Consider the following 23570-nt stretch of genomic DNA (forward strand, 5'->3'; position numbering starts at 1 on the left):
AATCATCTGAATATCATCTGAAAAGGATGTGAAATTTCTAAACAATTTTTTTTAAACTTTTAAAACAGAAGGAGATTCTCTACCAAAACAAAATGCTGGCCCTAGATGCATTTGTTAATTGGTCTATCATGTAGGGATAAGCTTTTACACTAGACAAAAATAAATGCTGGGAAAATCCATGGAAGAAAAGAAGCTAGTCTGTGAGCTTTGAGAAATGATCACCTTCCTTCAAAACACAGTACAGTCATCCCTCGGTATTCACGGGGGATTGGTTCCAGGATCCCTAAGAACACCAAAATCTGTGGATGCTCAAGTCCCTTATATACAATGGCGGAGTTCAACCAGCCCTCCATATCCGTGCAGGTACAGAGGGCTGACTGTTTCTATTTATAAAAGAACTAATAATTGCTCTCAAGGCAGGCTCTTTCTAAAGAAGTCTATGGTGGTACCAAGCTCTTTACAAAGAAAAATACTACCTCTCTTTCTAAGAGATATAATTGTTCTCCTAAACTAGCTGTTCTCAAAGTATGCTCTGGGAATCAGCATTGTACCACATCACCAGCCTTTCCAGATTACTCCTAACCTCCACCCCACTTACCCTCTTCATCATACTTAGCACTAGCTAAGAGTTTGTTCATGTATTCACTATGTGTTTATTGTCTCTCCTCACACCTCCACCTCCTGGAACCCTCGTCTATTTTACCATCACTGTGGTCCTCCTCCCCGCCCACCAGCATGCAGAAAGAAGGTACTCAACATACATTTGTTCACTGCATTAGTGAATCAGTAAGCGTCCTCTAGCCAACACAATGTACTTCTGGAATACTACTTACGTGAAAATATTTGTTCTTTTGTTTCCTTAATGAATTAATAATTTAGTGTGTTTAGAAAAAGGAATGCCAATTTTCAATTCAAGTCTGGTTGGTTCTAATGGTATCAGGCAGACACAGATGAGCAACATGGGACCTTCTGCCCTGATAAAGAGAACTATGTGGTTCCCCCGAAGCAACTATGTTTCTGTTACCCAGACCATCTCTACAGCTGCTGCCATGTTCTAAAACAGAAAATGCCAAATGCTCAAGCTATTGGGCCTCCCCAAAACTCTTCAGACATTTTTAACAACTGTACTCCAGCCTAGTTTTATTTGTAATTTTCTGCTCCTAAAAGTCGCAAAGCTCGTTCACTAAGCAAACTTTACTGAGTGTCCACAATGTGTAGGCACTCTTTTAAGGGCCAGGGGTAAGGGCCAGGGGTACCACCATAAGTAAAACAGCAGCTTGGTTGTGAAGAAATTCACAAGCTGACTGGGAAGATAAACTATGTAAAGAAGTAATTGCAAGCAGAATGTGATGGTGCTGTAAGAGTATGTACACCGTGCAGTGCAGCCAAAAAAAAAAAACTTTAAAAAAATATTTAATAAAACATTATTACATATATATGTATATATAACATTTTATTACATCTTCTGATAGTGAGATGTAATAAAGCCATTCTCTTTCTTGGCAAACTCAAAAAAAAAAAAAAGAATTATGTACAAAGTAGACTGAGGACACAAAGGAAGAAGCAACGACTCTGAAGGGAAGTCAAGAAAGGCTTCTTTTGGGGGCTTCCCTGGTGGTGCAGTGGTTGAGAGTCCACCTGCCGATGCAGGGGACACGGGTTCATGCCCTGGTCCGGGAAGATCCCACATGCCGCGGAGCAGCTAGGCCCGTGAGCCATGGCCGCTGAGCCTGCGCGTCCAGAGCCTGTGCTCCGCAACGGGAGAGGCCACAACAGTGAAAGGCCCGCGTACCGCAAAAAAAAAAAAAATTGGGGAGTTTTCATTCTATAGGTGACCATATGCCTAGACTGAACAGAGGGCTAATTGAAAGATAGGAAGGGACAAACATCATTCGTGGTAGAGAATGCTGAAGAGTGATTCAGTAAGATGACAAAAATCTACTGGATTTGACAATTGAAGGTCATCTTTTCCACCTTAGATGGTGGGGTCAGAGCCTTGATTATAGTGGATTGAGGAAGAGAGTATTACATGAGCAATATAGACAATATAGACAACAATATAGACAATATAGACAATAGCAATATAGACAATATAGACAATATAGACAATATAGTATTTTTTTGAAAGAAAATCAGAAAGGGCAGGAGCTAGGAGAAGGGAAAGGCAGAGGGGCAAAAAAAAAAGTCTGTTGTTATTTGTTTGTATGTATCATGATAGAAAAGATAAGCAGGCTTATAGGCACAGGAAACACTTCAATTTCTTAAGACTTTTCTAATACTGTCAAATACTTATCAATTCTTTCCACATATTTATCAAGCACGTGTTATGTGTCAGGAACTGTTCTGGGATCTTTGGATATATTAGTTAAGAAGATTCACAAAGTTCCATGCTTCTACAGAGCGGATAGTTTTGTAACGAAGGACAAACAATAACCAAAATAAATAAATTGGGTGTAGTAGGTTAGGAGGATGTGCTGTGGGAAGAAAAGAAAAGAAAAAGTAGAGAAGGGAAGTGAAATCAGGAGTGTTGGAGAGAGGGTATGGGGGTTGCAATCTTAATTAGGCTGGGGCCCACTGAGGTGACATCTGAGCAGATCTGGAGGAGGTGAGAGCATGTCTGATGCATCTGAGGAATTACAAGAAGGCCAAGTGTCTGGAAGGGAGGGAGAGAAGGGAACAGTAAACGAAGTCAGAGAGCACAGCCAACATATCAAATACAATAGACTACTTAGAAAAAGAGAAAAATAAAGAGAAAAAAAAACCAAACCTATCAAAACGAAACTATGATTAAATCAAATCCTGGCTGCTTTATTATTTTTTCCACCAACGATGACTGCTCTTTTTAGTATACGTACTCTCTTTGGTACTTTTCCCAAAATATCCATGTAAACTGTACAACACTCTCCTCTGAAAATCAATAAAGTTGAATTTATCTAAAGAGGACTTACTCGCAGTCGTATAAGAGGCTTCTCTGGCTGTCGAGAATTTCCCAGACGTTCCCGTTCTGCATTTTCAAGCATTTCTTCAATCTCAAAATAAAGATATTGTCATGTCTAGGGGGAAGAGGTACTACCGGCTGGCATCTAGTGGTTGAGGTCAGAGAGGACTTGTAAAAATCCTACCATGCACAGAACAAGCTCCCACAACAAAGTGTTACCCAGTAAAATGTCAATTGTGCCAAGACTGAGAGACCCCAGGCTCCCTGACTAGGCCAAGACAAATCCATTCATTTTCCTTCTCCCTGGCCTCAGAGATTGGGTTCAGGGACAAGTACATGACCTCAGTCCAGAGAAACTCAATGCTAGGGGTTTATTTGGAACTACTGGGAAAAAAGGATTCTTTCAGCTGTAAGGACAATGTAAGTCTGTGGGCCACCACGTGAAAATGCCTTCCTTAGAGCGAAGCTTAAGACAGAAACCATCAGACTAGGTGGCACAGAACTAGACACAGAAACAGAGAAAACTACAGTCTTAATTTGAGTTTCTGGATCTAGTCATTCTGAAACCAGCAAACTCTTAAACTTTCCAGTTATATGAGTTACATGTTGCTAGTAAGCTGTGACACTGGGTGAGTTATTTTATCTAAGGTTCAACTCTTCTTTCTATAAAATGTGTATGGTAGACTCTACCTACCTATAGCATCATTCAGTGGATTAAATGCAAAATGTTGTCAACAGTGTTCAGAATATATACGCCGCCAATGAATATCAGTGATAATTATCATTATCATGATTTTTATAAGAATGAAACGCAAAGCAGAAGAGCCTACACAGCGTAAGAACTGAATAAGTGTCAGTAATTAATGTTATTAAGCTGTCAAGTTCCATATTATTAAATGCATTTACCCAACTTCACAGTGGCTCTAGAATTTCTGCAGTGGTTTAGGGATGGCAATCTGCATGGTGGGAGGTATGGGACTTACACTGAAGTGACAAGGTGCATAGCACACATTTTAAGATTTTATGTGGAGGGAGATTTCAGGGTGAAAGGGATGTGTGATAGAGATTATTAGCGTAATGGAGATTATTAGAGAGGCTAAGGCTCTCCTCATCTACCATAACATGCTGCCATTCTCCAATCAAAGCCACTGCCTGCTTTCATTAATAAAATGAACAAATTATCAAATTAGGATAAAAAGAGAGAAAAGATTACGTATATGTTTTTGAGAAGGAGGAAAGGATCTGGGAGAGGGGCTTCATTAAACAAAGTTTCTTCTATTTATAACATTCCTCCCTCTGGAAGATGTTAGTTTTTTTTTTGTTTTTGTTTTTTGATGTGGACCATCCTTAAAGTCTTTATTGAATTTGCTACAATATCGCTTCTGTTCTATGTTTTTGGTTTTTTGGCCACCAGGTATGTGGGATCTCAGCTCCCTGACCAGGGATCGAACCCACTCCCCCTGTCCTGGAAGGCAAAGTCTTAACCACTGGACTGCCAGGGAAGTCCCTATTAAAAAAAAAAGAAAAGAAAAAAATTTGATACAACTGAACTCATTTATAAAACAACAGTGGTGCCTGACAGGCTTCACGAGAACGTAACAATATAATGACTTCCCTCTACTCTACTGAAGTATTTCATTCAAGGTAAATAACCTCTCAACTAAAGCAGATCTCACTGACCTTTATCTACAAGAATTACCTTCTCCAAGCAGAAGCTTTGTATGGCTTGGGTTACTTTAGGATTATCGGGGTTAAAAATGTCTGGATGCTCAGCCAGAACGACATCCTCCATGAAAAACTGCCGCACTGTGCGGAGAGGAATTTTCTGCATGTTCATCTTCCTTCCTTTAATACGCAGCAAACCAACGTGTCTGAAATGAGGAGAGGAATGAAAGCATAGTCACATTGCAAACTTCCTCAGGAAAATATGCACATCAAAACTATCATATTTCTAAATTTCTACAAATTATTTATAAAATCACACCCTTCAAAAGTATTTTTAGTAATTTAATCTTAATGTTGTATCACAGGAAAAAACTTAAACATTCTTCTTCCCCAAAATAAAATCCATTCATACATCATTTTTCCTACAGCACTCTAACTTAAAATTTAATTAATAAAAACATTAGCCTTGAATTGGCCTAATGAGCAGCAAAATCATTAATACCATTGGGATCTTCTCCTGTTGAAAACAGCTTAAAATCTGGGCAAACAGTAAGACTGTATTGAATGATCAATCTTTATGAATAAATCTATCATATAAATAACAGCATCATCAGTACCTTGAGCCTATGAGATGGTTAGACTATCATAGCAAATTTTTCTTAAATTGATTTAAAAACTATAATAATTACTCACTTCTTTACAGCTTCTCCTGGGGAAAGAGAAGTGACCACTGAGCTTCCAGGTTGTGATACGTAAAAGAGCTGTTGTTCATTTTTGGTTGGAGCTATTTTACACTCATGTTCATGGCCCCAGATAACAAGATCAATGAAGTCATCCAAAAACTGTTCTGGAATGAAGTTAGTACTTCCGTGTTTACTCCTATGCCAAGATTTTTAAAAATAAATATTATAAATGTCCAGAGATACAGAAAAACTTCATAATAAGTCTGTATAGATCTTTCTTTCTCCATTAACTAAAGATTTATTACATCCCTTCTATATGCCAAAAACTTTCAAGGGATTGGGGATGCAAAGAAAGTATCTAATTCCTGCCCTCAAAGGGTTTACAAACTTGCAGGACACAGACAAGTAGAAGCCTCAAAGGAGAAAGCAGTCGATTCTACATACAGAGGCAGATCACGAAAGGCTTTAGAGAGGAATAATTCCCCCTATGGGAAAGTCAGAAAAGCATGAGCTCTAAAAATGGTAAAAACCTATAAATTGGTCTGAGTGTATACCAGAGTACAGAAAATGGGAAGTGAGTTTAGTCTAAGCTTTGTAAAATAAAGTCAAAACTCTAAATATGTTCCATCCTTTTTTTAATAATATGTTTCTTTTACTGACTATAAAAATAATGAGAATGTCAGTCTTACACAGAGATAAGAGTTTTCAATATTAAATAAAATATTGTATGAATATATGATTTTCAAACTCTCATTTTATACCTAGATTAGCTGCTATTATTAAAAGATATGTGAAAACCCAAAGAGAGGAAGACAAAAAAAAAAAGTTTTCCCTAATACTGATTTATATCACTGAGAATTTAAGTAAAAGTGTTCAAATACTTCAACCAGCATTCACTTAAGGCAAACTGACATTCATTCATTGAACAAATATTTACTGTGTGTCTACTATGTGTCAGGTTTCCCAGGTCTCTTCTAGATACTGAAGACATAGCAATGAACAAAGTCCTTGCTCATTGTGGGGGAAATTAGCAATAATACAATATGTTTATGCATACACACACACACACACGCGCACACATATAATTTGTCAGGTAGTGACAGGTGCTATAAAGAAAAATAAAGGGAAAAATTACATGGAAAAGGGAGGCTACTATACAAAGGGTGGTCAGGGAAGGCATCTCTGACAGGAGACAAATGAGCAGAGAACTTAGAAAAGGGATCAGGTGTGCATGGGAAGAAAGTCCTAGGCAGAGGGATGAGCTGATGGCAGAGGTGCTGACATGAGTTCAAGAACAGCAAGGAGACCAGCGTGGCTAAGCAGAATGAATGCAAGGAAGAGCAGGAAGTGAAATCAGAGAAGCTCATGTATCTAGGAATATTTATGTAAAAAACATTTTTTATGTAAAAAACGTTATGATCCTATCACAATTACTGAAGAAATGCAGAATAACTCAAATACGACATGATGTAACTATGCTTTAATGGAGCACTGGTAAAGGGAAGATTATGCTGGTGGGCTGACTCTGATTTGTGACCTAGAAGCTGATCAAAACATCTTTGTGGAAATATTTTGCATGACAAAATTGCTCAGGGTTTACCTTCTTTTGCTGCAAGAGAATGGTCCACATATAGAAACAAATGGAAAATAAAGTAAAATGTAAAAGGCTCAAGAATTCTCACTTAATATGAGAAAACCTGTTTTTTTATAATACCCTGAAAACAGTAACAAAAGAAGTACCTAAGAATGCAGAGGATGACAAATGAACCTAACAGAATTACAAAAAAACTATTATAACCACAATGAAGGGGTAAGGGAAAAGGAACCGACCAAAGTAACTTTAGAAAGTGGTGTTTTTGACTAGATATAGTAAGGCTAAGGACTAAAATAACATATAAACACTGTAGCCTAGCTGGCAAATTTGTTTCTCACAGAGCTATGGGTCAGCAATTTTGAAATTACTTTGTTATGTCAACCAGTACTGAAAAAAATAAGTAAACATACCATAGATAATACAATCAAGGTTTCTAACTGTTAGAGAAAGAAGTCACAAATAAGAAAAGACAAAAATGAATCCTGTAGGGCTGGATTCGAATCAGTATGAACTCGTGCTTGTTTGTGTTTTTTTTAACACATGTATACATACAGACATGTATGCATGGATTAGTGAATATACATATATTTCTTTAACTCTAGTCATGAGGGCTAAGAGACCCACAGTAGCAATAAGCACATTTAGTGGCCATATCTGGGTTTCAAAATACCACTCTCCAATAAAAGCAATTAGGACTCCTTGGAGAAGTGGTTGATTCCAGGGCTTGAGGAGAAAAATACAAGACGAGCCAGGAGCATCTTGTGGTACTCATCTTGTGGTACTTCACTCATGTGAAGGTTAAGCACATGCTCAAAAAACAAAAAGGAAGAGGGCATGTTGAAAGGACATAGAAGCCAATGTAAAAAAGCTCCCAATGGTCAGAGTTGAAACAACCTGAGCAACAAAAACAATATCAAAAAATTAAAGGATTGGATTATAACTCAAAGAATTAAATAAACATCCCTGAGTCCACAGTAACATAAATAAATGAACGAATGAATAAGTAAATAAATGAGAAGGGACAAATTTTCCTAACAGAAGAATTTCAATTAATAATTATAAAAAGAATGAGGGGAAAAAAAAATCAGAAACAACACCACAGTATTAATTGCTGGAAACAAGATCCACCAATGGATGCTAAAATTTGTGGGCAAAAGTTTAAGTTGAAACAGGATGTTCACATAGTCTCAATGTATTTTTCCCCAAATATTAACTACAAAGTAGAAAATGGGACCTCTACAGGGGAGAAACCTGGTCTACACCACCTTAATTGAATGATCAAGATAATTAACATCACCAGTAACCAGCCATACCAACATTATACTACCCATTCCCCTTACCAATGCTGCCATTCCAAACTTTCATTCTGGCTTGGAATCGCTGATAATTGTTCCTTCTGACTTATCCCTACCTTGGGAAAGTACAAAGTGTAGCAGAGCTGGAAAGCCCTCAGCAAGAGAAGGAACAAACTCCCAGTTTGTTATATGGAGACCACACATATCAAAACTCTGGACTGCTCCTCCTTTAACTACACTGTTTATTCAAGAATATACATAAGGCAACATAAGACTGCCCCCTAAAGCCTTTCTTTCACTGAGTACCAGTGATGGGTAAGTACCACAGTATTCTGCTGTCAATAAATATCTGTTCAATAAATAATAAATTATATAATCAGGCCCCAAACCCCTTTAGATTCTTCCTTAATAACTTCTCAGCTTTGTCCCTTACATATCATTCTCACTACTATCACTGTTACCATCTCACACTATTTTTTACTATAATGATCACATAATAAATCTTGCTTCTTCAAATCTCTATTCCTTTCAATCAAACCTACACCCTGCCAACAGATTAAATTTCTTAAAACTACTAACAAAAGAAAGTTGATCTAGCTATATTTAATATTCTGGAAAAACACTTGTATATATGTACCAGGAAAAATCTCTAAGAATGTTCCTAACAAAAAGGTTTAAAAAAGCAAAAATCTGGAAATAACACAAAACACTCACTAAGAGGAGAGAAAGCTGAACTGTATACATCAGTGAAAATGAATTACCCTTTTAAGCATCAAAATGGATGAATCTTAGTAACATAATGTTGAAGAAAATAAGCCAACTGCAAAATATAAAGTATGGTGTTCCAGTTATACCAAAACTAAATAAAAAATACTCATAATGAATGTGTATGTGATTAAACAATAAAGAAAAGCTATGGACAGATGAAATAAAAATTGAAGATAGTGCTTCCTCTGGAGTTTGAGGAAAAAGGTATGATCAGGGAAGGACATGGGGTAGGGTACTGGTAATGTTCCACTTCTTTCTGAATTTAGGATTATTCATTTTATGGTTCTTCTTATCCATATGCTAGAAATATTCTTTGTAAGTATGAATATATACTGAAAACAATTGCAAGATGCAGTCACACAATGCATATCAAAGTCTTGCCTGATCTTGCACTGACAACTTTCAAAGCATCAGGAGCATTTTACTGAAATAGGTAAGCTTGGAAACAGAGATTTGGGGAACCTCAATACTTGACTCAAAAATTTTCAGAGACTACTTTTACCTGTTCTGATGAATCACAAATAAGTTAAACCAAGAGTTCCCATCTTCTTTTGGTCTCAACATTGTCACTTTTTTGTTGACGAACATTCGATAGAGCCTTTCGTCTGGAATGGATCCTGAAATGGATATTACATTATTTTAAAAGTGGTTTCTTACTCAGTTTTAAAAACCAAATATGTTTTGCTTCTAAATTATGTGCTTCTCTGAGTATTTCACTTTCCTATTAGAGAGATATTTGAAATGTGATATCATTAGTTACGAATGAACATGTTCCAGGTTCATGCCTGACAGCTGCTAAGCAGTTAGTTGCATTTGAAGAATGTTTTCCAGGTCAAGCATATATACTTTCAAGATCTGGAAAATGTGGAATAAAAATTTGAGTTTTCTATGCTCAAATTCTTATTAAAATTTTTAATAATATTGTTTTCCGCTCTCCCTTTATTTATTCTAAGTATATATGTACTTTTGATTTAACATATACGTTGTAAAATACACGGGAAGAGATATTACAGGGGATGAGATTAAAAATGTATTTAAAAATAATCGTCTTATGTGTATTACGCTTTTAAATAAAAATACTGTGCTTTTTAATAATTTAATGACTTTTAAATAACTCTTCCTATTCCCTAAAGGATCACCTTAGTCTAGTGAAGGAGACCAACAAAAACAATTAAACATGAAAATTGCAATTTTAAATATTATAAAAGGGAAAAAAGTCAGGATGCTAAGATGGGGATTATCACTGGGAGGACAAGGTTGCTACTTTATGGAGTGATTAGGGAAGGGCTGGGAAGAAAGGTCAACACCACATAAGTATAAGAGCTAGAAGAGGTCTAGCTTCTAAAAAGAATTCCTAGTGTGGCCAATGAAATAGATGGTGGCATGCAGAACATATAACTGGAACAAAAAAGCCAAGACATAAAAAAATCCAGGGCATTAGAAGGTTGATCTACTTGGGTGTCGAAGCACTGAGAACACTGACAAAATTGGAAGGTAGGCAAGTAAGAAAATTGAGGGAATGGAGAAGCCAGTTTAGCCAGTTGGCAATTAGCTTCAAGGGTGTTTGCAGGCAGGAAAGGAGGTATCAGTAGGAAGCAAGGAGAACAGTGACTTGCCCTCCACCCCTTCTGCCCTAAAGCCCATAAGAGGCTACGAGAGAACTACGTGGGACACAGTAACCTCAGGGGCCACTCAGTTTCACTGAGGGTTAGAGAGTACAGGCAGCATTCAGAGACTGATGAAATGAGGGAACTTGCTAACTAAAAAGAGCTCTAGAGTATACAGAGCTGGGGTGAGAGGAGTGGGTGGAGCGTAGAGACAGAGTCCAGTTAAGGAAAACAGAACAGGATGAGATGAGAGTTTGGGAGAAAATGGATGACTGAAGCAGTTTGCTTCTGGCAGTGACTGAGGCATAATGGGATCTGTCCTTAGTCTGAAAGTAGGAGGATCAACCATTTTCTGCAGATATGATCCCTAACGTTACAGTGATTAAAATATCTGTTAGTAGTTTTTAAAAAAAGCATATTCCACTTCCTGCTCTATCACTTGCAAAATCAGACATAATTCTTTGATCACATTTTCCATATCTCTAAAATATAGATAACCACGATGCTTTTCTACTTGTTGGCGAAATTATGAAAATTGGGCAAAGACTATCAGCTTCCTAGAGAAGCTTCCTAGAGAAAGTATTTAAATAAACCATCCATCATAATTATTCTTTAAAAAACATACACAAAGAGAAAAGAAGTAAATAAGATTTTTCTAAGGCTTCTATTATACTAGTCACTCAAAAAATAATAAAAACTATGTAGAAGCTGCAGTGTGAATTTTTTTCTCAATTTCTCTTGCGGTACTTTAAGGTTGGTTTAACATGAAGTATAATTTTTATAATACTCTATACACAACAAAATCAATAAAACTATTGCATCCATAAAACAAATCAAACTGAACTTAATCCAAGGAAAACACAAAAAATAGCCTTTGAATGCACTCTAAAAATAGTTTTCCATTCATATGGAATAAAGCCTAGCAAAAACAAGCTTTTACCTACTGGACACTAAATAAGTTGAAGATAGTGAAGCTGGTAATGGAAATTTTCTGAACATTGTAAATGATAGCTCTAGATTAGCACTGTCTAATAAAAATATCATGTGAGCTACTAAAACAGGCTAAATATGTAATTTTAAATTTTTTAGTAGCCATATTAAAACAAGTAAAAGAAACAGGTGAAATTAATTTTAAGATATTTTATTTAACCCAAAATACCAAAGGTATTTTACATTTTTTTCTAAGTCTTTGAACTCTGATGTGTATTTTATACTTATAGCATATCTCAATTCAGACTAGCCACATTTCAAGTGCCCAGTATCTACATGATTATTGTATTGGGCAGTGAAACTTTAGAACTTTCAAAGACTTCCAAGATATCAAAATGCAGTTTTTCTAATTACTCGATAAATGCTAATGTTCAGGATTTTTATCTGAGTCTAAAAGAAAGAAAAAATAAACAATAAATAGATACTAAAGGAAAAATATTTTTTCACCAAAACTGCTATTAAAAGTAAGTATCAAGGACTATTGGTGCTTATAAAATACTAAAAAATTTCTACCAAAACCTTCTATCATTTTTTTAAGTCACCCATAAGGAATAACTAGATTTGCCTCACTTTTCCCCAAACAGCAGCAAAGTTAACTCCAGAATTTGGTTTCCTAGCTGCTTAAACATTTATTGACATAAATAGTAAAATAAAACCATCTTACCTAAGCCATATAGAGCAATTTTTGTGCTTCCTTTTTGAAGCAAAACTGGACTAATATCTATCTTCTCCACAGACATTGAACGTCCAAAGTGATTTACAAATCCAGCACAACTTAAAATATCCAGGGCGCAGAGTGAGTCTGCCTATGGACAGTATTTTCAAATAATATAAATGTATATCTAAAAATAAGTAATCTGCATATCATATTATTACTTATTAAAAGTATATTTTATATAGTAGTTACAAAAACCTAGATTAGGATAATGTCTTCTCAAAACAAAATTACAATAGTAAAAGTATTCTCTATCATTTTTCTATTACAAGTGACCCACTACGACTGGAATCACATGCTAAATGCAAAGTTAACATTTCATCAAAACTTATGATGTCTTGTCCACTAAAAAATAACAAACAGCCATGAAATCAGTGCCTTGTCATATTAAGCAGACCTCTTAAGAGGTGAGAAAAAAAAGACTAGCTAAGTAGTGATTTATAATACATTAATGACCAGATAAAACAAAAAGGTATTTTGAGATTATTTTAGGAGCCCTATTATTAAAGATCTTCCTCGACCTACAATGGGTTTAGGTCTCAATAAATCCATCGTGAACTGAAAATACCGTTAAGTCAAAAATGCAGTTAAAGCACCTAACCTACCGAAAATGATAGCTTAGCCTAGCTTACTTTAAACATGCGCAGAACACGTACATTAGCCTACAGTTGGGCAAAGGTATAAATACTTTCACAATAAAGTATGGAGTATCTTGTGTAATATACTGAATAATGTACTGTAAGTGAAAAACAGAATGGCTGTATGAGTACAGAATGGCTGTAAGTGTAGCAGCTGTTTACCCTCGTGACCTTGTGGCTGATCGGGAGCTGTGCCTCGCTGCCTTTGCCCAGCATCACATGAAAGTATCTTCCCACGTATCGTTAGCCCAAAAAAGATATTCAAAATTCAAACTTCAAAGTGCAACTTCTACTGAATGTATATCCATTTCGCACTACTGTAGAGTTGAAAAATCTAAGGTCGAACCCTCATAAACTAGGGACAGTCTGTACTTTCATATCAAACAGAAAATAAGATGTTCTAATTTAGATTTAAAACTGTTCAGGAAACCCTCATTTCCTACAGGTGAGATTTATGTGATAAGAGATACAAAAGCCCTTGGTAAACTGTAAAGCATTATACAAATGTTAGGTGTTTATTCCTCCTCCTGGTTACTTATTGTTAACCTTGGCACTTATGAAATAAATGTGTATGTCACATGCCATTTATTATTCCAGATTTTTAAAAATTATCAAAAAAGCAGTATAAAAGCTTCTATGAATGATAAAAAGTCAATTTGAACTTCTGACTCAATTTGACTACAAATTGCTGGGAAGAAGTGAAAGAATGCTTTCCAAAGACAAACTAAACTGATCGTTTCTAAAATTTCAACAAACTAAGAACCCAATAATTACCCCCGTAGGATCATCATGATTGCCATGAATACTAAATACAGGAATTGAAATGTTGAGATTGCTATCTTCGTAGTTCACCCATGGAAACCTTAAAAGAAAAGAAAGAAAAGTTTCTGTAAGAGACAAAAGCTGTTTCCCCGTTATCCTCCTCCAAAAAATTAATACAGTTATAGGTAAACTGGATGATCTAAGCTGGCAAATGACCACTAGTTTGGAGATTTAAAAAGATAAAATCCTAGGCAGCAGTTCATTTCAATTCAAGTTTCAAAAGTTCTCAAAGTACTACACTTTAAAAGAAAACCATACAAATATATGATGCTTATGAATTGTATGAGAGATTTGAATGTCTGATTAATAGGAAATAGGCTTTCAAAATTTTGAAAGCCTTTATAAAAGGTTTTTATTTGTAGAAGCGGGAGGGGAAATACATCTACTCTGGAATCCAAAAGACCTAGATTAAAAACTCCAGCTCTATCACTTACTACTTGGATGACTTAAAGTTTCCCACCCACTCTTGCCCCTAGTCACCAAGGTTCTCTTCTCAGAGGCAAATAACATTAGGAATTTCTAGTGTATCTGTGCAAAAATATCTTATACCTGTAAAGCAAATAAATACATCTTCCTTCTTAAACAAATGGTAGCACAATATAGATTTCTGCCGCCTGCCTTTATCACTTTACATACTTTATAAATCATTCCATATCAGTACATAAAGAGCTTCCTTGTGATTTTTTTAGCTGGACACTGCATGCATTATTATAATGTGTTTAAGTAGTTACCTATCAATGGACATTTAGACTATTTCCAGCCTTTTGTTTTACAAATATTGTTACAGTGAGTAATCTTGTAGAAAGTTGCCCTTGCGAGAGTATAGGAAAGTATCTAGAAGGAAACTGTCAGCTCAAAAGGAACACGTGCATCTGTAAATTTGATAACTACTGCCAATTTCCCTCCACAGAGGTTGTATGATTTACTCATAGTACAATGGCAGTCCATGAGACTAATTCCCCCTACTCCACCAAGATACTGGGTGGGCCAAAAGGTTCATTCAGTTTTTTCCCTAAGATGGCTCTAGTAGCGCATAGTTGTCTTTAACTCCATTTGAAACAATTTTGTTAGATTGTATGTGACAGCTGTCATATCAGCGGGCATTTAAAAAAAAAGACTTATGAAAATTGGTGAAGGTTTGTGTAGTCATTTTAATACTGAAGATGGAAGGAAAAAAGCAACATTTTTGGCATGTTATGCTTTATTATTTCAAGAAAGGTAAAAACGCAACCGAAATGCAAAAAAAAGATTTGTGCAGTGTGTGGAGAAGGTGCTGTGACTGATCGAACATGTCAAAAGTGGTTTGAGATGTTTCGTGCTGGAGATTTCTCACTGGACGATGCTCCCTGGTCAGGCAGACCAGTTGAAGTTGAGAGCGATTAAATAGAGACATTAACTGGGAATAATCAACGTTATACCACGTGGGAGATAGCCGACATACTCAAAATATCCAAAACAAGCATTGAAAATCATTTGCACCAGCTTGGTTATGTTCATCGCTTTGATGTTTGGGTTCCACATAAGTTAAGCGAAAAAAACCTTCTTGACTGTATTTCCGCATGTGATTCTCTACTTAAATGTAATGAAAAGTTCCATTTTTAAAACAAATTGTGACGGGTAATGACAAGTGGATATGTACAATAACGTGGTAGGGAAGAATTTGTGGGGCAAGCGAAATGAACCACCACCAACCAAACCAAAGGCCGGTCTTCATCCAAAGGTGATGTTGTGTGTATGGTGGGATTGGAAGGGAGTCCTCTATTATGAGCTCCTTCTGGAAAACCAAACGATTAATTCCAGCAAGTACTACTCCCAACTGGACCAACTGAAAGCAGCACTGGACGAAAAGCATCCAGAATTAGTCAAGAGAAAACGCATACTCTTCCATCAGGATAACACAAGATTGCATGTTGCTTTGATGACCAGGCAAAAACTGTTACAGCTTGGCTGGAAGTTCTGATTCATCTGCCATATTCACCAGACATTGCACATTTGGATTTCCATTTATTTAGATCTTTACAAAATTCTCTTAATGGAAAAAATTTCAATTCCCTGGAGACTGCGAAAGGCACCTGGAACAGTTCTTTGCTCAAAAAGATAAAAGTTTTGGGAAGATGGAATTATGAAGTTGCCTGAAAAACGGCAGAAGGTAGTGGAACAAAAGGGTGAACACATTGTTCAATAAAGTTCTTGGTGAAAATGAAAAATGTGTCTTTTATTTTTACTTAAAAACCGAAGGCACTTTTTGGCCAACCCAATACATTATCAAGCTTTTTCAATCTATGCCAGTGGTTCTAAACCCTAGCTGCATGTTAGAATTTTCTAGGAATCTTTGAAGATCCACCAATGTCCAAGACACTCTCAGAGAGATTAAATGACCTGGAGACTGCGCATCAGTATTTTTTAAGATTCTTAGGTAATGATAATGTGCACCCAGGACTAAGAATTACTGATCTGTATCAATCTTATAGGAGAAAAATATATCAGTATACTTCATTTTGCATCTTTCATATTCTTTTAATATGTTAAAATGCTACTTTATTTCCTTTTCTATGAACTATGTCCATATTCTTTACCTATTTTTTATTAAGTCATGGATTTTTTTTTAATTGACTTGAAAGAACTACTTAACTATTAACTATTGGGAAAATTAGACCGTAATTTGCCATGAGTTGCAAATATTCTTCCTGGTTGAACCCAGACTTTTGACTTCGCTTTGGGAGGCTCTTGCCATGCAGAAATTTACTTTTACAAGGACAGACATATCCATCTTTTTTTTATGGATTCTGGGTTTGTGTTAACACTTAGAAAAGTCTTTTTCACATCCAGATCTTTTTTTAAAATGTCTAACAGTTTCTTCTAGTTCTTTTATTGAATAAGCTATATTTTTTGTGGAGATATGAGATACCACCTTTATCAAATACTAAATTCCCACATGTATTGTGGCTATTTCTGGAATTTCTATACTCTTCCACTTATCTGCCTATCAATTCATGAGTCACACCACTTTTTAAATTATTGTAGCATTATAATATACTTTCTTTTTTCCAGCTTTATTGTGATATAATTGACATGTAACATTGTATAACTTTAAGGTATACAATGTGTTGACTTGATACACTCATATTTTGCAAAATGATAACCACTATAGCTTACTCACCACTTTAAGCTTCACACACACCTAGCTTAACAGCTGCATCATGTCACATAACTGCCATTTCTTTTTCGTAATGAGAATATTTAAGATCTACTCTCTTAGAAACTTTCAAGTATAAAATACAATATTACTAACTATAACCACTATGCTGTACATTAGATCCTGAGAACTTATTCATTTTTAAACTGAAAATTATATATTTTTTTGATCAACATCTCCCCTTTCCCCCAACTCCCTGCTCCTGGTAACCACCATTCTAGTCTCCATTTATATGAGTTCAGCTTTTTCAGATTCCATATACTGTATAAGTGATATCACACAGTATTTGTCTCTTTGTCTGACTTATTTTACTTAGCATAAGCCCTCAAGGTCCATCCATGTTGTCTCAAATGAAAGGATGTCCTTTCTCATGGCTGAATATATATATATATACACGGCTGTGTGTGTGTGCAGATATCTGCACACACACACACACACACACACACACACACACACACACACACACACACACATATATCACAACTTTATCCCTTCTTCCACTGATGGACACTTCTGTTGTTGCCATATCTTGGCCACTGTGAATAATGCTGCAATGAATGTGGGAGTGCAGATTATCTCTTTGAGATCCCATTTTCACTTCCTTTGGATATACACCCAGAGGTAGGATTGCTGGATCACGTAATAATTCTATCTTTAATTTGGGGGGGAACCTCCACAGTGTTCTCCATAGTGGCTGCACAAATTTACATTCCCGCCAACAGTGCACAAGGGTTCCCTTTTCTCCACACCCTCTCCAACACTTGTTCTCCCTTATCTTTTTGATGACAGACATCCTAACAGGTGTGAGTTGATATCTCATTGTGGTTTTGATATGCATTTCCCTGATGATTAGTGATGTTGAGCACCTTTTCATGTACCTGTTGGTTGTTCTATTTTTGTGAAAAATGCCATTGGAATTTTGATAGGGATTGAATTGAGCTAGTCACTACTTAGTAGTCTTCTTTTCTCAGAGTTTCCCTATCTTTTTTTTTTTTTTTTGGTCTATTTTTTACATGAACTAGTAAACCATAGGGAAAATTATCCAAAATATAGTACAAAGAGATAAAGTTATAGGGAATATTAAAAAGTGGGTAAAATATAAATAATTTTCAGGAAGAAAAAGAATAGGAAACAGAAAACATACTGGATAAGAATTTTCCAAAATTGCTGCAAAAAAACTTCTTAGTTTGAAACGCATGTAGCCCAAACAGGATAAATAGAACTAAATCCACAACTAAATATGTCACAGTAAGACTGCAAAATGCTAAGGGCAATGAGAAAAACTTAATTGTTACCTGAGTGTTTTCTTTATGCCAGCTACTATTCTAAGCAATTTTCTTATTAACTCAACTACTCCTAACAACATTTCTGTAAGATTAGCACTATTCTTTTCCCATCTTATAATAATGAAACTAAGGTAGGGCAGATCCAGGATTTGACCTCAGACAGTCTTATATCAGAATCCATGCTTTTAAGCACTATGTTATACTGCTTTTCCAGCAACTAAAATGATAGCAAGACTCCTCAAAAGCACCAAAAAATAAAAGTTTACTGACAGGCAGTGAAAAACTACTAAAAACTGTACTTCGGAAAGGAAACTGAATCTAGACAAAAGGAATGAAACATAAGAAACAGCAATAGTAAGCAAAGAAATAGGTAAACACATCTATGGGGTGGGTGAAGCAGTTTAAAAATAATAAAGTTTTAGATTTGAATAGAAGACGGGTAAAGACTGATCAGAATTCTTAAAAACAAGGACATATGTTAAAAATTACAAGAATCTTTTAAAATCCAATTCTATCCTCAGCCAAATTATCAATCCGAAGTTAAAAATAGCCATTTTCTTACATAAAAAAATCCCCAAAAATTTACCTCCCAATATAAACTCATTTTTAAAATATATATATACAAATAGGTAAGAAATAAATATAGCTATGTCTGTTTTCAGGGGTTACTTTATATATATATATATATTTTTTTCCATATTTCCATGTATACGTGTGTGTGTGTGTGTGTGTGTGTGTGTGTGTGTGTGTGTGTGTATTTAAGCTCTGTGCACTGAGAGAGCCTAGAAGCAGTGACAAGACAATAGCCATGTGCATGCCTAGCATCCAGATTCTAGCTTCCAAAAGGAACCAAGACTCCTTGAAGAAATGGATGAGTCTAAAAAGCTAGGGAAAAGAAAATACAAAATTAGCCTGGAGCATCTTACAGAGCCAAAAAGGGGGGAGAAAAGATGACGCCATGTTGAAAGGACCCAAGAGGTGGTCTGAAAGAGTGCCCGAAGGCTAAAGCTGGAACAATTTATTTGAGCAACAAAATAGATTATAATAGTATTAAATTACAATCCAAAGGAAAAAAAATGAGTTCATACTTATATAAACAATTGAATAAATTCCTGTTGATGTAGACGACTGAATAAATAAACAAATGGGGGACAAGGGACAAATCTTTACAGAACTATTCCAATTAATAAATGCGGAAAGTATGTGGCAAATGTTTAGAAAATCACCATTAGGACACCACAGTTAAAACTGCTGTAGGCAAGAGCCACTGACGAATGCTAAAATGATTGGACAAACTTTAAAGAGAAACAGAATAGTTGCATAGCCTCCCCTAAAATATTTACTAATTACTGTAGTGGTTTTAACACGCCCATAAATTCTTTGATACTCTTTGCTCTCTCCAGGAAGTGAAACGTAACACCCTCTCTTCAGTGTGGGCTGGACTTAGCTACTCTCTTCTAACAAACAGTATATGGAAAGGGAAAAATAGTAACTTGACAGTGGAGAAACCTGCAAGACACCATCTTAACCAAGTGACCAAGGTTAACCTCACCAGTGCAGGCCATGTTGATAGCATGTACTCCTTACATACTGAGAAGGGCACTTCACCTATAAAGAGTATTCTTTCCCCCAAACCAATAACCCTAGTCTAATCATGAGAAGAACCCAAGTTGAGAGACATTCTACAAAATATCTGACCAGTACACTTCAAAAGTGTCAGTGTCTGCCTGGAAAAGTCTGGCATAGGCGAAAGGAGATTTTGAGACCATTTCAACTAAATGCAATGTGGTATCCTGTACAATGTTTAAGAAAAAACAGAGTACCTTTATGACATGGGGTTCTAGGTGGATATTGTAAATAAGTCCCCAAAGCACAAATATTAAAGAAAAAAAATAACGTGTTTGACTATGAACATCAAAATTAAATATTTCTGTCATCAAAAGGCCCTGTAAACAAAGTCTCAATCCACTGATTGAGAAAAAATACATGCCTAGCAAAGGCTTAATATCTAGAAATAACTCCTGCAAATTCAACAGGAAAAGACAAAAATATCCCAATTTTTAAAATGGACAAAGGATATGAACAGAAGAGATACCAAATGTACAAAAAAAATTTGAAAGTTACTCATCTCACTATTAATTAGGGAAATAGAATTTAATACAACAATGTACAGAAAATTCAAAGAACTACATTTACCAAGGAAATAGCTTATAGTGAAGGTAAAATGGCCAATTATTACCATGTTCATGTGTCTTATACAGAAAATATTATATTATACATACATGTAATATTAAATATCATAAGGAAACATTCATTTAAGCATTTAAATATACTTACTTACTAAAACCGAAGTTGACTGACTGATCGCTGATAATTTCAAACTGTACAGGACGATCCCCCATGCAATATTTTCTTAATAACTCGAGGCAGTTATGTATTGTTTTTCTTGAGGGTTTATTTTCATGAAAAAGATCACCCCCTAACAAAATGAAATCCACCTAATCAACAGAAAATAGTATGAAAATTAGTATGCTTTATAGATAAAATTTTTAAAACTATAGTGCAAAGAGATAGAAAAAAAATCTTGTAAAAGATACAATTATGTGTGGAGATTTAAAGCTTCATATTTTGTTTAGTTAAAGGGCCTTTCAATCTGGTTATTAATATGACTTCAGCTTAGGTTCCTAGACCACCTTCAAAAAGGCCATCTTCAAATTACTACACCAAGTTTCTAATTCACACTACCCAAAGTGATCATACTTCTTTTTTTTAAAGTTATCCAAATCAAACATAAACTTAGCACTTTAATAAAACCTATGGAAGGGATAGCAGATTCAATCCAAATTATTCACTTGATTCATTCAACAATTATTTAGAGTCCCTACAGGCACTGGCAGCTAAGGAAATAGCAATCTACAAAATATATCATGTCCTTGCCCTCATTAAATACAGACAGCGTGCCATACCCTATACTGAGTGTGATAAATAAAATACGATCCCTATCCTAAGTATGTTCAAAATCTAACGGGAGAGACAAACTGCTAAGCATCTAAACGTAAGTCAGACTCTGACACGCACTAGAACAGATATATAAACAAACCAGGAGTAGAGATGACATTACAATTCATTCCAACTGAGAGGAGGAAATTCACCTGAGGACAACGTCTGGGAAGAATGGGCTAACATGGTGGCATCTGAGTTGCACCATGAAGGATAAATGAGATTTCGAGGAAGAACATTCAGGAACAACCAGAGAGAAGGGAAATCACACAGAAAGAAAGTCCAACACACTTTCAAAAGTGTACAATCTACTTAAAGAAAGTTGATTAAGTTCTTAATTATACAAAAGAACCCAGCAATACAGATCGCCATGGGCTACAGTAGTGAGGGCAGCAGGATATGTCACCACAAAATGGACCCACTGTGGCAATGTGGACTGTTTTGAGCTGAAGGCAATTAAGACCCAGCAGAGTCAGGAAAAGCTTTTTTACCTCTCTCTAAACTGCCTAAAAGAATCTGGATGGGGGCATGTACCAGGAAGAGAGCTATTACCAGAGACAATTTCTGATATCAGAAAGACATCGCATGGCATGGCAAACACCTGTTTACCAAACATGTGCTCCTCTCATCTTCCTGTGCATTGCCTTCCTCCCCTTTAAAGCCCCAGACTCCTTTCCCCTTCTCCTTAGCTCAGGATAGCAGATAAGCCTCAATTACTTCACTGCTGAGGAGTCTCATACTTTTGTGGGGCTCCCATACATATGAAATTTATTTTTACCCTGTTAATCTGTCGTACGTCAACTTAATTATTAGACCAGCCAGGGAACTTAGAAGGAAATAAGGAAAAGATTTCTGCCCTGACAACAGTCAGAGAGACTTCAATAAAAATGTGGGATTTAAGCCAGGTCTTCAAAACTAAACATGATTTGAGTAAAGGGAGAAAATGATCATAATCCAAGGCATAGAAAAAACAACAAAGCAAACAAACATTTTTACAGGGGAGGGGAAAGAGAAATAGTTGTTTCAATGATATAGTTTCACTTTTACCAGACGAAAAGAGTTCTGGAGGTTGGTCACTCAACCATGCAAATGTGCTTAACACTACTCAACTGTACCCTTAAAAATGGTTAGGATGGTAAGTTTTATGGTATGTGTATTTTACCACAAACAACAAAAAAATTTTTTTAATATTTTTAAAAACTGGTTTGTGACTCCAGGGATCACTGAGAACACAACTTGCTTCTCTGGTATTTCTGCCCAAAGTGAATCTACTCATGAGGAAACGTCAGACATCTCCAACTGAGGAATATTCTGCAAAAGTAACTACCCTGGACTCTTCAAAAATGTCAGGTTCATGAAAGACAAGGCAGACAGAGGAAACATCCCAGATTACAAGAGACTAAAGAGACGTGACAACTAAATGCAAAATGTAATCCTGGATTGGCAACTGGACACCACTGACCTGCCCCCAAACTGCTATGACAGACTTTGTCGAGACAACTGGCATCTTAGAATTACATGATCGTACTGAATCAACATAACTCCCTGGTTTTGATAAGTGCACTGTGGTTACATATGTAATTTACTCTCAAATGGTTCAGAAAAAGTGTGTGTGTCTGTTTATGAAGAGAGAGGATAAATCAAATGTAGTAAAGTGTAGGAAAATCTCGGTGAAGGGTAAGGAATTATTTGTACTATTCTTGTAATGTTTATGTAAGATTGATATTGTTTCAACATAAAAGTTAAAAAAAAAAAAAGATTCCAAAGAACTAGAGAGTAGAAATAAGGCTGGTTAGATGGCACAGACCCACAAAATAGAGGACTTAAAAATCGGGAAGAACTTAGACTTCAATAAGAAGAAATAATAAACACAAATGATGGGGGGAAGTAAACATGCATTTGGAAGTACCAGTATGGGGCTGTAGGTGGGAGGGGGCAGTTAAGATTAAAGGATGCAGGGAGGGGAAACAGGAGGAAATGCAAGGGAAGGAAAGGACAAGGTAAAGAAAAAAAAAAAAAAAGCTCGTGCTCAGGGAAAGAAATACTTCAGCACCTAAGAGTTGGAAAAGAAAGGACAGAGGATTCTCTGGCAGGGAACAGACATTCTTTGACTCCAAATTTCTCTGCCCTCAGGGTAAAAGGAGACACATTTATAAGAGTGCTTACTGGACTGCCCTGGTGGCTCAGTGGTGGAGAGTCCGCCTGCCAATGCAGGGGACGCGGGTTCGTGCCCCGGTCCGTGATGATCCCACATGCCGCGGAGCGGCTGGGCCCGTGAACCATGGCCGCTGAGCCTGCGCGTCCGGAGCCTGTGCTCCGCAACGGGAGAGGCCGCAACAGTGAGAGGCCCGCGTACCGCAAAAAAAAAAAAAA

The 23570-nt window shown here is 36.2% G+C and overlaps 1 protein-coding gene across 2 annotated transcripts in view; it reads right to left on the bottom strand.

Moving 5' to 3' along the window:
- MRE11 (MRE11 double strand break repair nuclease) overlaps positions 1-23570 on the bottom strand; it is a 64874-nt gene that overhangs the window by 35618 nt on the left and 5686 nt on the right. Inside the window, exons 4-10 of one of the 2 annotated variants that reach the window (XM_027087798.1) lie at positions 20535-20695; positions 13668-13755; positions 12205-12346; positions 9446-9560; positions 5297-5482; positions 4638-4809; positions 2949-3029 (exon numbers count right to left, since the gene is read on the bottom strand). In XM_027087798.1, coding sequence (XP_026943599.1) covers positions 2949-3029; positions 4638-4809; positions 5297-5482; positions 9446-9560; positions 12205-12346; positions 13668-13755; positions 20535-20695 — 945 coding nt within the window. The remainder of the gene's footprint in view (positions 1-2948; positions 3030-4637; positions 4810-5296; positions 5483-9445; positions 9561-12204; positions 12347-13667; positions 13756-20534; positions 20696-23570) is intronic. The other variant, XM_027087799.1, reaches the window with a different exon arrangement.

Source organism: Aethalodelphis obliquidens, unplaced genomic scaffold (genome assembly GCF_003676395.1).
Source record: "Aethalodelphis obliquidens isolate GAN/ISIS:26980383/991018 unplaced genomic scaffold, ASM367639v1 scaffold60, whole genome shotgun sequence".
Taxonomy (NCBI): domain Eukaryota; kingdom Metazoa; phylum Chordata; class Mammalia; order Artiodactyla; family Delphinidae; genus Aethalodelphis; species Aethalodelphis obliquidens.